The 15,427-nt window shown below is 41.6% G+C and overlaps 1 protein-coding gene across 1 annotated transcript; it reads left to right on the forward strand.

Annotated features, from left to right (window-relative positions):
- The first annotated feature begins 12,158 nt into the window (after positions 1 to 12,158).
- gpr75 (G protein-coupled receptor 75) lies at positions 12,159 to 14,455 on the forward strand. Its single transcript, XM_028424315.1, has 2 exons — positions 12,159 to 12,403; positions 12,714 to 14,455. The coding sequence occupies exon 2, from the start codon at positions 12,791 to 12,793 to the stop codon at positions 14,453 to 14,455; it is 1,665 nt and encodes a 554-aa protein (XP_028280116.1). The 5' UTR covers positions 12,159 to 12,403; positions 12,714 to 12,790.
- The last annotated feature ends 972 nt before the right edge of the window (positions 14,456 to 15,427 follow it).

Below are 15,427 nucleotides of genomic sequence, written 5' to 3' on the forward strand. Positions count from 1 at the left end.
ACTTTTAGCTCAGCACGGCTCAATTCTTATATTCTGCAGTATTTTAATTAAGTTGGCAAACTACAGTTGAACAAACGGGGGTGAAGGTATATAGCAGCGTTAAAACGGCAGCAAGATGTGTATTATCCTGGTCCTCAGTTGATGCCTTGATTTTTTTAGCTACGTTAGCCGCTAATGCTAATTAGCGCAGCTTAATTGTTGACAGGTGTGTTAGCTTGTTAGGCTAATTTTAACCGCGTGCCATGGATCTTGGCCTGTTCCTGGCTCTCCCACCTCATTCTCCTCAATGACATGGTTCTGGATTTTATACCGTGATATAAAGCCATGCTTTAAATAAGTTGGCAAGTTTAACGTGCATTAAATGGGGTGAAGCTGCACAGGTTCAAGAAGCCCACAGGGCCCAATTATTAGTCCCATAATTTAGTGTTTGTCTATAAATAAAGTATTTAAAGAAATTAGGATTTGGCCACAACACCAAAACTCTGATCCAAGGGGTAATGTAAATGTAATGTAATGTGTTTTTTTTTTTATTTTGAGAATTAAAAATTGATAAAACCTAGAATATTTATGGGATTAAAATGGCACTGTTTGCATTTTAGTGGCTTTTCAAAGTGGAGCTTTACAGCATGGGGGCATTAACTGACGTGGCCCGAGAAATTAAAAAATGCAACTGAGGTTGAGTCTGTTTCATTTTTCGCCAGTCTGTGTAATGCATGATGGTACATATCCCTAAAAGTAGTTACCAATGGATGGACACTTTTTCCAAGATGCGTTGTGGGATACATTGAGGGCCCTATATGGGGTCTATAATTTCTCACTAAGAATTTAGACAGCAGTATAAAATGGCGGAGGCTCTATATAGGGCCATATGTAGTGATTGAGAGTGATTTCAAACACAGCCTAAGACTCTGTGATTTTTTTTTTCCATGTCGTTCTTTGACAGGTTTTTTTGGGGCTGTGAAATCTTTTCAGTCACTGTTAGTGCAGAGGGGCGGGGCTTCAGGGAGCCTTACTTATAATACAACGACCTACCTTGTAGTGTCTCTCCTGTCCCAAGTGCCACGAAAAGTCATAATGTAAAATAGATTTTAAGATAATGGTTTTTTTTTTTTAATGTAAGTGTCTTATTTTTGAATTACTTTTCAGTGCTAATGCTTGATTCAATGCCAGTCTGTTTCCAATACAGCTGTTTCAATGCTATGTTTATTGATTTCCTCTTCACTTAGCCCCATAAAAGTGTGCTTTCCCTGGAATATTTGAAGTTTAATGTTAAAGAGTAAGGCAAAATTAACCTGTCGCACCCAAGTGTGATGGGACCTGCATTTAGTTAAAATGACAAAAAATATTTGTGCAACATGATCTTAACAAATGATAAATACAAGTGAAAACACCAGTTTACTTTAATATGTGTAAATATTGCAGAAGTTGTACAAATGAAGGAGTTTTTAACACTAATTTTATAATTGCACCTATAGAAATGTCAGAATTTGATTAAATCCTGCTTTATAATATAAAAGCCTAGTGTTCAGTCAGTTCAAACGGCACACACACTGATTTTGGGGCTACTTGTTCTGATTTGTATTAACTTAAACCAGATTTTCTGTGGTGCTTCATGTTTCTGTAGATATTAAAACCTTTTTCTTTTGTTTGTTGTTTTTAGGCTGATCTACAAGCAAGCAAATCAACAACCAGTAAGACAGATGTTCTATATTATTATCCAACTCTTGGTTTTTCCTGGCTGCCATGGCCTAATCTTTTCTTTTCAACAACTTTTCTCTAATTTTCTCATTTATGATCTTTAATGTCTTAAATGTAAATAAAATCAGTCAATTCTTTGAATGTTAGCTAATAGTAGAAATTTAAATATTAGATTATTAATCCTTTGCGTTCAACTGGAAGATTATATTGGTGACCTACAGAAGATGAGCACCATTTTGAGATCCGTCCTGCCTTCATCCCATCAGTTGCACCAATTGCATACGTTATTGCGTCGACTAGGTCAAGTGTAGGTGTACATATATCTGCCTGAAGATCTTCAACAAGTAAGTAATGTGTAGCTTTCGGCCCGTGTGCCGCTCCCAAGCTTTCGGCCCGTGTGCCGCTCCCAAGCTTTCGGCCCGTGTGCCGCTCCCAAGCTTTCGGCCCGTGTGCCGCTCCCAAGCCTTCGGCCCGTGTGCCGCTCCCAAGCTTTCGGCCCGTGTGCCGCTCCCAAGCTTTCGGCCCGTGTGCCGCTCCCAAGCTTTCGGCCCGTGTGCCGCTCCCAAGCTTTCGGCCCTGATCTCTTGCTGTCCTATCTCTCCTTCATGGCCTCTGTGCCTGTTTCTAACAGTTTTCCACTTTTCCTGCTCACATACTCACAGAAACCTTGTAAAGTTATCTTTGAGAGCACCATGTTGTGTAGTTTAAATCTCTATGAAAACTAAACTACCCAAATTGGAAGTCATTGATAGCTGCGCAAGAAGCCCCTCTCTTCTACCAAAACTGCACACACACTCTCACATCCACATTGTCTAACATAATGACATGTATTCCTCGTAGGGAAATCTCCGAAAGGTAAGACCAAGTATTTTTTCTGTTTTTTTTTTTTTTTTTTTTTTTGCTGTTTTTTTTTTTACTGTTTTTTTTTTTGTTTTCAATGGCTGCTTTGTCAGTCCCTCCCTTGAAGTGATGCAACTGAGCTGTTTTAAAGAATAACTCTTACATTTAGTCTTTGAAAAATTTGACTGGACAAATTTGAAGAAGAATTTCATTTTAAACATTTAATGACGAATTTTACTGGCAGCGAATGCGTGAAGAAGAGAAGATGGCTTTCAAGATCCAAAAACAACTGACTGGACAAATTTGAAGCGGCATTTCATTTTTAAGCATTTAACGAATTTTACTGGTGACGAAGGTGTGAAGAAGAGAAGATGGCTTTCAAGATCCAAAAACAACTGACTGGACAAATTTGAAGCAGCATTTCATTTTAAGCATTTAACTAATTTCACTGGCGACGAAGACGTCAAGAAGAGAAGATGGCTTTCAGGATCCAAAAATGTTTGTAAATTATATGAAACTTGTATGTATTAGTATTGAAAGTAGTGAAATTGTATTAGTACCTTGTAACATGTGCATCTTTTGTCTGAGATGAGGCCATGATGTCTGGATCTCTTGGAGTCATTTCTTCATTCAGAGGGGGGGTAAAGAACTGGTGAGTAGGCTAAGATTGGCTGACTTACTCCATGTACAAGCTGAACAGTTAAACCTGATGTTTGTATGTTCTTGTCCCTGTTCTTTGTTTTTCAGTCCCGTTCAGCTCAGACTGCTGCAGTGACTTAGAGTACCGGTAAGTTTAATGCGGTTTTCAACAGTTGTTTCAAATGTTCAATTCAAGTGCTTTTTCCCAGTGGAAACTGTGGAATGACCTGCCTTTGCACATTAAACAGGCCTCCTGTACATGTTTTTAAATCCTTTTTTAAAATAACTTTGGCCTTTTTGACTGTTAGTTTTACATTTGTTTTAAATTTTGGGTTGTAGTGGTGGTTTGTAGGTGCATTACACTATAGTTGCAGTTGCACTGTTATATTTACAGTTGGTTGCAGTGTCCCTGACATATTTGTCACAGACCTATGAAGGCACTGACTGTATGTACTTTATGGGAAGTCTGGAAAAACATGGTGTACAGAATAATTTATTCATACAAAACTGAACAATGAGCTTAACAGTATGGTTTACTGTTGAATGTAGCAAAAAGTTCTGAGAGTTGACCTTTAACAGAGCTGGCAGTTTGGGTTTGTCTGTGCTTTCACTAAAGAGCTTCTTGGTCATTCCGTTACAGATGAGCTGGTTCTCCAAAAAACAACATGGATGCTGACTGTGGAAGAGTCATCTACTTCAAAGTTACTGCTAGATTTGTAAGAAGAGGTTAAAATGTTTAAACTACATTTAAATGTATGTAATGTTGTCATCAAGAGTTTGTTAAAGGTAATTGAGTGACTGAAAACATTAGGATGAGCTGAAATGTTCATTTTCATGTTTCTGTTAACATGCAACAACATGAATATAAATAGACATGCAGTAGTGTTATACAAGGTAATGACTAAAACACACAGTCTGAGTCTAACTGCTGCAGGAAGAAATGCAACAGGTAGGCTTTATTGTAAAAGGAGGTGACAGAGTTAACAAGACCCAAATGAAAACACAATGATGAAGAGAGAATGGGGAGGAGGAGCTTCTTACTGTGGCTGTCGGACCATGATCATGGTCATTCTGTGGAGGTGAGTAGAGCGACCAGCTTCAGATGACCATCGAGGTTTGTATGCACACATTATGACACAATAACAATGCCTTGATCAACTGTAGTGTTTGAAAGGATTGATTTCAGACCGACCATCATGGAAGAGACGAACAAGGATGCTGTGACTGGTGTGGCAGCTGCTGATGTCAGACAGTGAGTAACGGTGACACTCAAAAGGCTTGATGGCTGCATGCTTCTGTGTGTTCATCTGTAACCGTCTCATGGTCACTCTGTGTTGTTTCTTCGGTTTGAACATGCATGTTTTTATCCTGTTTGATTTCATGTCTACAGTATCATCACACCTCTTAAAGTTTTTTGATATCTGGTCTGTGGGGTTTCTGCTTCTGTCTGTGACTCCTGGTGTGTTCTATTTAAAAACTCACTGAGAAAGTTCCCAAAAAATTTAAACATAAGCTTGTATTTTAATAGATTTACAAAATAAAAAAAAAAGTAGGAGGTGCTTCTTGCTGTTGTCGGACAGCAGTGATCATTCTGCCCCTGTGGAGGTGAGTAGAGCTACCAGCTTCAGATGGCCATGCACACACGATGGTAACAATCCATTGATTGATGTAGTGTTTGAATAAATTTATTGCAGACCGACGGTCTTGGAAGAGATGAACGAGGATGCTGTGACTGGTGTGAGTGACGGCTGCTGACAGAGGGTGAGTAAACAGTAACACTCAAACGTAGTGAAACTGCTTGTTGAAACTTTGAACAGGTTCCAGACTGGTTGAAGTGTGAATTCAAGAAAACCTCTACATGGTCAGAGGTACAAGGTGTGGATGGGTTCACTGAATTGTGTAATGAAATCGGGTGATTCTCTGTTAGGTTTGTTGCCACAGAGAAGCATGAAACATGGTTCAAAGCAAAAATGTTTAATGGTGAATTTTAAATACAAATAAGTGGTTATTGAAAATCAAAGGGTGTGTATAAAAGTGATGGCGGAACATCATTAAGGTGACACAAATGGAACTGAACAGGTTGCAGACTGTTGAAAGATGAAACTAAAAAGGCTGGTAATTCAAGAAACATTTACACACCATGTAATACAAGATGGTAAAGGTTCACTGAAGTGTGTATTGGTATGATACCAAAGGGAAATGCAATAAAGTGGTTATAACAAATGAAAGTGTCTGAAATCAGGGTGTTAAAAAGAAAGGATGGTTTTTGGTACAGGAGTTGTACACATCTAATGTGAGTGTTTTAATCTCTGGCAGTGATGGAAGAGCTGTTTTAAAGACTGTTCATTCAAGGAAAAGTAACAAGGTTTAATGTGAATGTTTAGAGGTACAAACGGGTCGTGATGGGTTCACTGAGTGTAATGAAATCAGGTGTTTACATGACTGTGTGTTGGGTTTTTTTGGCATAATATCATGAAATATTATGTGAATAATGAAAGAGTTTATACCAAATGAAAGTGTGTCTGAAAATCATGGTGTTGGTGAAATATGGTTCAAAGCAAAATAATGGTTAATGGTGAACTGAATGAAAATACTACGAGGTGGTTATTGACAATGAAAGGGTGTGTCTGAAAATAAGGGTGCAGCATTTTCAGTGCGTTAAAACATCCATTGTCCCTCACATGTGGACACAGAGAGGTACAGGCCTTTATTTCTGAGTGTCGAATGAAGGACATGCAGTGATATGGACACTCGGCTTCGTTCTGCTCAAAGCCTCATTGGATGTAACAGGAAAAAAATGTTTTCTTTGGGAAAACAATGAGGCAGGATGGCCTTTAACACATTCCATGTTGGAGTGTGAAGTGGCCAGTTGGAAATGAGCTCGTTTTGCATGTTGAACAATCACTAACTTATTTCTGAGGAACAGCTGCAGTGTGCAAATGGAAAGCTCTGGTACATGCCACACTATGGCGTCTACCATCTCAGGAAGGACTCACTGCAAGTGCCGTTTGTCTCGCTACAATTCAAGGTGCATATTTGATCCAAACCTCACCAGTCGTTGTTCAGTTCAGAGAGCAGCCTGCTGCTTTTGTGGGTGAAATACAGGCTGTTTCACCACATGAAGGAGGACAGAAGTTTCCATTCTCTGGTGGCCAACACATTGGCACATATTTGGAGCTGTATCATGTCCCTCTTAACATGTGCTGAAGAAGAAATCCAAATTGAAATGGAATTTTCAGCTGAAACATTCTAGCTGTTGGAAGAAGTTTTACATGGATGACTGAGTGTAGGCTCAGAGGAGGCCACTCGTATGTTCCTAGCTCCATGGGCTCTTTATGAATATGTGATACGGAAGTTGTGCTGTGCTAGATCCAATAAAGACTTCCTCTCGAGCGTGGTTTAGGCCTGCTCTGATGTGTGGAATCTTGATTTATTCAATTTCAAGATGAAGCTGAAACATCAGTCTCTAACCGGATTTGGAATGTTGTCTTAGCTCCCAGTGGATGTAAAGCTGACGGAAGGGCTACAGCTTGTGTGACGGTTTCGTGTTTTGGACACCCAGGACATCTGTTCTGAAATATGTTGACAACAAGGATGAGTATCTTCAAAAATTTGTTGCCAGCAGGAAGGATCTCCCTTATCATAGATGCATCAAGCCACTCAGTGGCAACACATTGGTTCCAAAGATAATCCAGAGGACTGACAGTCTTGGAGTTTTTTTTTTAAAGAAACAAAGTTGGTCTCAAAGTCCTGGATTGCTTTTGATGGCTTGGAAGGATTGGCCAGAAAATGTTCTTGGTGAGGATGGAAAGGACCTGGAGGTAAAAAGGGATGTTTCTCTGAAGTCATTGATTTCTTTTAGGTTTGAGGTGTCTGCTGCTGGTTTTCTAAGCCTGGAAACATTTTTGATGGAGTTAAGTCATCAGATGTTGAAGACTTTCTGCCATCACAATCTCAACTATCTCTTTATTGGAAGCACAGTTGGCTCTCATTTACGGGTCAGCAACAAGGACATGGACAGATGGTACATCTGTTCTGAAATACATTAACAAGGATGAGCGTCTATTGCCGCGATCTCTGCCATCAAAGACCTCAAGCTCTTAATGGCAACACATTGGCTGCAAAGATAATCCAGCTAATGTATTCAGATGTTTAAAGAACCAAATTTGGATTTCAAGGTCCTGGATTTCTTGGATGCAGTGCATACAAATGTTTTGTGAGTCCTTATTCGAAGCAGCAGCCTTTGTGGATGAAATACAGGCTGTTTCACCAAGTAAAGGTGGAGGAAGAGGACAGAAGTTCCCTTTGCTTTCTGCATTTGCCAATGGGAGATTGGCCTGAGAGGTGCACAGACGTTCTGTTCTCCTATTTGGAGCCGTTTCATCCCCCAGTTGTGCTAAGGAGAACCACAGTTGACAGCAGCTTGGAGCTGTCTGCTGGAAAACGTTCAAGCTGTCAGGAAATTTTTGTGGCCATTTGGATGTTACAAGAATCTGCGGTCTGTGAAAGGGGTGCTGCATTGGAAAATGGAAATGTAATACACATGCTGCGGTGCATTTTCAGAAGATCAACAAGCCACGGTGCTAGATCTGGAAGGCCTGCTCTGTGTGGATTCTGATTTATTAAAGTACAAGATTGCCGTTACGGCCCATGGCAGTTGGGGTCCGTTTTTATCCCCTGTTGCTCTTCTCTTTTGTCTCTTTCCCTTACAGGCCCAGTGCGTGGTGTGCAGCGATTGGCTCGGCTCTGCCAATTGCCGGACCAATCCATGGGAGGCCCGGGATTCTTAATCTTGATGCCAGCGGACCTTCCCTTGTCATGCTGTGGCTAATGGCTTGTTCTTATGTGTGTGATCATTAAAGGCTTTGTAAAGTTGTTAGTTCTGCCAAATTGTCTTTTCTTCTGCCTGCTCTGTCCCTGTGGGCAGTCGGAGTCCTGTTGAGGGCTTTATTAAGTGTGCTCTGATTGTTTTCCTAATATTAAATCTTTATCTCTTTATCAGGTCTGCCTCCTTAACTTGTGTCTTGGAGTGGGTGGTGATTAGCATGTCAAGCTAATCGCCTTGTGTGAAAGGTTTTAAACCGAGATTCGGATGTGTATTGCCTTCAGAGTCCAGGAATGTCAGTGTAACGCTGAAAACCAAGCTGGTGAAACTATGCTCAAGAACTGGAATGAATTGGGTGGATGTTGACCTTTGACTTGTGACTGATGTCTTGTAACATTCAAGTTTTATTTTATATGTTCATTATTCAAATGCACTATTAAAGAGGGAATTGTGAACTAACACAGCCTGAAGTGCTTGAGACCTGCCTGCAGCTGGTTCTCAGGCTGATTCAAAGGGACCTGACCTGTTGACTGAAGTGTTAACAGCTGTGTATCATCCATAAGAGTCTCTGACTGAAAAGAGGCTAGTTCAGAAATTCTGGACAAAGTGATCTGATGTGTGTTGAACACAAGTCCCCCCCCCCCCCCCCCCCCCCCACAGTTGTTGCCTGTTAGGAAGCAGATATTACCTCCTGTACTATAAGTGTGAAGGAAGCTTTTGACTAACCTTTTTACTTCTCCAGGTGTGTTGCTAACAGCTTTTTTTGATGCAGGTCCTTAAAGGTGGAGTCATTGTGCCTGTTGATGTGATTATTCTGGGATCTTTGCTGGCTGTTTGTTTTCTGTCCTCAGGTCCATGATGACCTCCAGGATGGCTGCTCCAGAGTGTCGGGCCTGACGGGGTCAACACTGACTGCTGGCTGACCAGAATAAGAGGAATCGCCTGGGGTGTACGCCGAACGCTGCCCCTGTTTGTAAAAGAAGCTAAGAGGAGGGTTGGAGTTTTTGAAGGAGCATCTGGGATCCAGTGACGTGACGTGCAAGCTGAAGGCTTGTGTCACCACCGTCAGATCATCGTTGGAGCGACACCTAGGTGTAGATTAGACGTAGTCGTTTCCCCACATGTTACTTCTCTTTAACTTCACGATGATAGTGTTTTGGTTTAGTTTTTCCTTTTATTTTATTGCTTTTTTTTTGTTCGCTGCAAGCGAAGTGATCGACCATGTAAAGGGGTCGTGAGGGAATTTTTTCCTAAAAATTATGCTGGGTTTTTTGCCCTCACTTGCATGTGTTTGTGCTGCTACAGTTTATACCAATGAGATTATTTCTTTTTCATTTAGTCTATAAAATATTTTCAGTTTGTATCCATCTATTCCACATATGCTTCATGTATTAATTAGCCATGTTAATACTTTCACATTGGTGGCAGGTTTTAGAATTTTAGGTTTGTAAATTTTTAGCTGTATGGTTTTCCAAACATGAATGCAAGTCTGCGATATGTGGAGTACATGATAAAATCATTAAACTGATCTCTAAATGAAGACATGTATTTGTTGTAGTAGCAGGTGTTATGTTAATGATACTGCTCTGTAATGTTTGGGGGAAACCTTTTGTAATAGTACAAATAGGATTTAGAGAGAACACAGGGGACACTGCAATTAGGATGGGGAAAAAATGGACCATAATAGGCATGTGAAGTGTTAAAACAGTGAGGGGAGTTGAGCGGACATCTGTTTTTTTGCCCTCACTTGCATGTTTGTCTGTCCTGCTGCAGCTGACGTCACAGATTACATTCATTTAGTCTATTTTACATTCCATGTTTTTTTTTCCCACTATATTTTGATTGATTTCATATTATTACTGTAGATAACTCCATTTATTAGTTATGCTTACACTTTCACAGTGGTGACTCTTTATCATTTTAATCATATTTTGTGAATGTGTAACTTCATGGTTAATAGTGTCAGTTCCTTGTTTAGTCTTGATTTTGAAACATGAAGATGACTGATCAGAAGTTTATAATCATTGACCTTTGAATTCTACACAGACATTTGTTATGTTAATGATCGATACTGGTGATGTTTGGGGAAACCTTTTGTAATGGCACAGCTTGATTTGGAACCACATAGAACAGTCTCTGCTGGCACTGGATGAACAGCTTGTGCATGTTAAGTGTCTCTGTAGGACTTCATGTGTTTACTAAATTTTGCAGAAATGAACATTCTCTCTCCTGTGGTTATTAGTTGTCGTTTGCTCAATCATATCTTCAAACTGCATGAGTCCTGGAGTGGGAAGATGTTTTAACGCTAATATCCTATAAAGATTGATCCAGGGGCAGTACACATCTGTCTGTAACTGGGTTCTGAGCTTTCTGACGGACAGACTCCAAGTGGTCAAGATGGGCAGATGACTGCCTCCATCACCACCTGGTACAGCAGGTGATCTGCTGTGGAGCACAAGCTGCTCTCCTCCCTGCAAACCATCTTTAACACACACTGCCTCAGGAGAGCTCCGAAAATCATCAGACCCCACTCTACAGGAGCATCCGCCCTCACACCACCAGACTCAAAAACAATTTTACCTTTCAGCCATTAGACCACTGAAGCAGTAGTTCAATTAAACGGCACCATTTGCACATATTTGTATATATTCTGTCACTTCTGTTGGACACAGTATTCTTATAGTGGAATATTTTGATAATTTTAGGCTCTTTGTTTTCTTGTTTCTTTAGTACTTAAGTTTACTTGCAGGTGCCTGCCTGTTTTAAGCTTGCTGAAATGACCCTGCTGTCAATACTGTGCATATGACAGATAAACCTCTTTGAATCTCTGATATTTACTTTATTAGTGTGCCAAACATGCTAGGTAATTGACGGTAATTCTGATATGTTTGAGCACACAGCTCTAGTTTCAAAGGAGTTTGCGGAGTCTGTGGCTGCTAATCAACAAATAGTGACCCTGGTCCCTAACCCCTAAAACTAATGCAGAACTAGGTTTAGCATCTTGGCTGTCGTGAAGCGTGGAGCCTTAATTGAGATATTCCCATAATGGTCTCAACACTGGAGGCATCACACAGGGGGCAGGTCCTGCTTGCTGAGAAGGTGCTGTACAGAAGCTGTGTGAGGAGAGGAGGGGGTGCGGGGGACAGTTCACCTCTGGGTCTCCCAAATGGAACAGACAGGGAGTGAAGGAGGGAGGTCTCACTCTGTCCTGATCCTGATGTCCTGAGCGTGCGTCACTGCGTGTTTGTGTATGGTAGCGTGAATGATCGAAGGAGTGAGACTTACTGTTAATACAAGAGCATTATTAAACAACTCCGAAGTTTTTGGACCAAACATAACAAACCGGACAGACAGCTGAGAGCAGCAGGCCGAGAGACGGAGGACTGTAGCCTGAACCACAACTCTGCGATCTTCCTGAAACCCTAGCTGTAACCCTAGCCCATAAAACTGCAGTGAAGTTGGTTTGAGGTTGGATATTCTATAGATATTTATCTTTTTACTAAGAGTTGGTCTCTCACAGCACATTTTGGTATGGGGCAGTCACGTGATGTGGGAGAAATATTCAAACATTTATTTCCTTAGTATAAAATCATTTAAAAAAAAAAAAAAGAGTGGGCATCCCTGCTTTATTTAATTAATGTTACAATAGGAAGAAATGAAAATTAAATAACTACTTGATGCCCAGAAAAGAATTAATAAATAAAGGCTGGCAATTGTTTTAAATGCATGTTAACCTTTTAAAACCTCCTCCTAAAAAAAAAAAAAAAAAAAAAAAAAAAAAAAAAAAAAAACCCTGTGTGTAAATCTGTTTAATATCAAGTATAACCATATTTGGTAACTGGTGCCATGATGATCATATCCAGCTCAAATACAATGGGGAGAACCATTTTTCGCATAAACTACAGTATGTTGCCATGGTGAAAAAAAACCTCTGCTGCGGTAATAAATCTGACGCGTCAGAACGCGCTGCAGCGGTCTTTCACATCACACTTTTCCAGCTAATGCTGCAAAAACTGACCTTTGTTACTGTGAATTACTCCGAGTATCGGAGTGAGGCGAGTCTTTACAGATGGACCGCTTGAATGCAGTGGTTATGCTCATGCTCGGATACGTAGACAGTGACTTCATACTCATTTTTCAGCGCACGTCCAGTGGCCGTCGCTCCTCTATTACAATGGATACATCGCCAAGAAAAAAAACCCCAATATGCTGCCGTGTGTTCGCGTTAGGATTTAGAGACATGTAAGAAGAGGTATTATTTTAAGACATATGTGTATTTTGAAGCTGCTGGAATACGTTTTTTTCCCTTCAACGCTGCGGTGCGTTCACTTCCTATTAATGAAGATGGACTGTATTAAATGATGAAGATGATGAAGATGATGGACGCGCCGTCGATTACAGGTGGTGTATTATATTTTCTTCTATTGTATAATATTTTGAGGAAACCACTGACGTGTACATTTCATCAGGATTTCAACAGACGCTTTGTGTGTGTGTGTGTGTGTGTGTGTGTGTGTGTGTGTGTGTGTTTGGGGAGACGGGGGGAGTAAGGTATAATTGGCCAATGCAGTGGTGCATAGCCTATTGTAGCTTATGCCTAACACTTGTAGCGTTTTGATGTGATCAATTGTCACCGTGCATCACTCCTTTTTATCAGCTGTAATGTTGATAATAATCTGTTAGATTTAATCTGATTTTGTGTTCTTTGTAGCTCTACCACGGTGGCAGCCATGGCAGAGGCAGCTGGTACTGTGATCCTTCCATGTGGAGGAAAAATGCTGAAAAGTGATGCCTGTGGGACAAATTGTCAGTAATACAATGAACACCACTGTAACACCATCAGACCTGGTGGATGTGCCAAGACAGCAGACCTTCAATGGCACACAGAGCGCCTCAGGTTGGGCCGTGATCCACGCAGCTACCTTGACCTTTTGCTCTCTCCTCCTCATCTTCATCTTCTTCCTGGGCTCTTATGGCAACCTCGTTGTGTTCTTGTCGTTCTTCGACCCGGCGTTCCGCAAATTCCGCACCAACTTTGACTTCATGATCCTCAACCTGTCCTTCTGTGACTTGTTCATTTGCTGTGTGACTGCTCCCATGTTTGCACTGGTGCTCTTCCTGGATGCGGGCGGAGGGGATGGTGTGTCTAAGAGCTTCTGCTTCGCCTTCCACCTGACCAGCTCGGGCTTCATCATTATGTCCCTGGAGACAGTGGCCGTCATCGCTCTGCACAGACTGCGCATGGTGTTGGGGCAGCAGCCCAACCGCACTGCCTCCTTCCCCTGCACGCTGGTCCTCACTGCATTGTTGTGGACGTCCAGCTTCACCATGGCGGCTCTCCTCACCATGCGGGCGTACCCACGTCGAGATGGACCCTGTTTGCCTCACTTCGGCCTAGGAGGTGGACAGGCCAGGGTTGTGTTGTATGTCTACTTGGCAGACTTTGCCTTTTGTGTAGCTGTGGTGTCTGTGTCCTATCTAATGATTGCTCAGACTCTGAGGAAGAATGCACAAGTGAGGAAATGTCCCATCATCACTGTAGATGCTACCTGCCCTCCACCACCTCCACCTCTCATTGCAGCAGGCTTTGAGAGCATGCAATGTGCTGTTCAAGGCCCCTCTCTGTACCGTAACCAGACTTACAACAAACTGCAGAATGTACAGACACTCTCATGTGCCAACAGGACAACTCAGCCTGCAGTTCCAGGCGCTGCCCAAGGAGCCACCTGCTGTCAGCTGGTCTCCACAGTCAACTTGGCCACAGCCAAAGACTCCAAAGCAGTCATCACCTGTGTAGTTATTGTGTTCTCTGTGCTGCTTTGTTGCTTGCCGATGGGAGTTTCACTGGCACAAGATGTCTTGTCACCAGAAAGTAGCTTTGCACATTACCAGTTTGAGCTGTGTGGTTTTGTTCTCATTTTCCTCAAATCGGGTATTAACCCTTTTGTGTACTCTCGCAACAGCGCAGGCCTCCGCCGCCGTGTGCTCTGCTGCATTCAGTGGGCTGCACTGGGCTTTCTCTGTTGCAAGCAAAAGACTCGGCTGCATGCGATGGGGAAAGGTAGCCTGGAAGTGAACCGCAATAAATCTTCGCACCATGAGACCAACTCGGCCTACGTCCTGTCCCCTAAGCCACAGAGGAGGCTGGTGGACCAGGCCTGTGGGCCCAGTCACTCCAGGGAATGTGGTGGCAGTCCAAGGGCTACAGGTGGGCGTAAACCTCGCCTTCCAAGTACCTCTACACCTATCAACACACGCATTGAGCCCTACTACAGTATATACAACAGCAGTCCCTCTGCAGGACCCAGCTCCCCCACCAGCCTGCAGCCTGTCAGCTCTCAGACATTTGCCTTTGCCAAGTCTTATGTAGCCATGCATTACCACACTCACCAAGATGCTCTGCAAGACTTTGAAAGCACCTCAGTGCACCAGATTCCCATTCCCTCAGTCTAAACAAAGAGATTTGGACATTTCGCACCATGGCTTTAGATCAAATGTTAGTCAAAAGAGGGATACAGCAAACCCTTTTATGTATTTGGAATCAGTAGTAACCTTTTGTTCTGCAGTGTAAAGAACCAGAATTATAAACTTTGCCGTGGAAACAAAGAAAAGTGAGTTTCATAAAGAAAACTGTCTGTATCCTCAAAGTTATTTACTTTTTTTCTGTTCTTACAAATACACAACTTCACATAAGTCTGCCCCTATGTTGTGCACGCCGTGCCATTTTACCATTGTAGGTTTTCTTTGAAGCCAAATACAGCAGCTGTTGATTTTACTGAGCAGTGATGGCAGCCTCTGCAGCACCGGGCTACCATGAAACCCTGCACATGCCCACACATGGCTGTCATGGCATGACATGAGGTTGATGGCTTTTGGACTTTTGCTTCTTAAGAAAAAAAAAAATGTGTTTGTGAGCCTCATACACTTTTTAAACACAATAAATGTTTGGCAAATTCAGACAATCCACGCTTTTACTTTTTTAACCAGAGATAAAATAATTAATCATAACGTGATTCTGTATTTATTTAGTATTTAGTCATTTGTTTTTCAGCAGAAAGTCACATTTTTTTGAACATGTCATGTGTTTCTTTGTAATCTTTGGGTCTTACAGTTGATCAGACCAAAGTGGGAGGAGGTCACCTTTAGAAAAATGAAACTATTTGTAAAAATTGAATAGGCAATAAATTCACAGAAAGAATTAAGACAATACTGTGCACTAATAATTAAGATAAATACTACTTAGCTTCCTCCCCAATTTAGACATTAATTTGCAGGTCAGTGGTTCGCGGAGTGGCAGTAAAAATGGTTGCTTAGCAACATTTGAAGCCTGTTGTTTGATTGTGCTGATATTACAAATATGAAGACAAACTTTAAAAAATAATATTTACAAATGTAGATTACAAGACATGCATAGCATCAGCACCC

This window comes from Parambassis ranga, chromosome 15 (assembly GCF_900634625.1).
Source record: "Parambassis ranga chromosome 15, fParRan2.1, whole genome shotgun sequence".
Taxonomy (NCBI): Eukaryota; Metazoa; Chordata; class Actinopteri; family Ambassidae; genus Parambassis; species Parambassis ranga.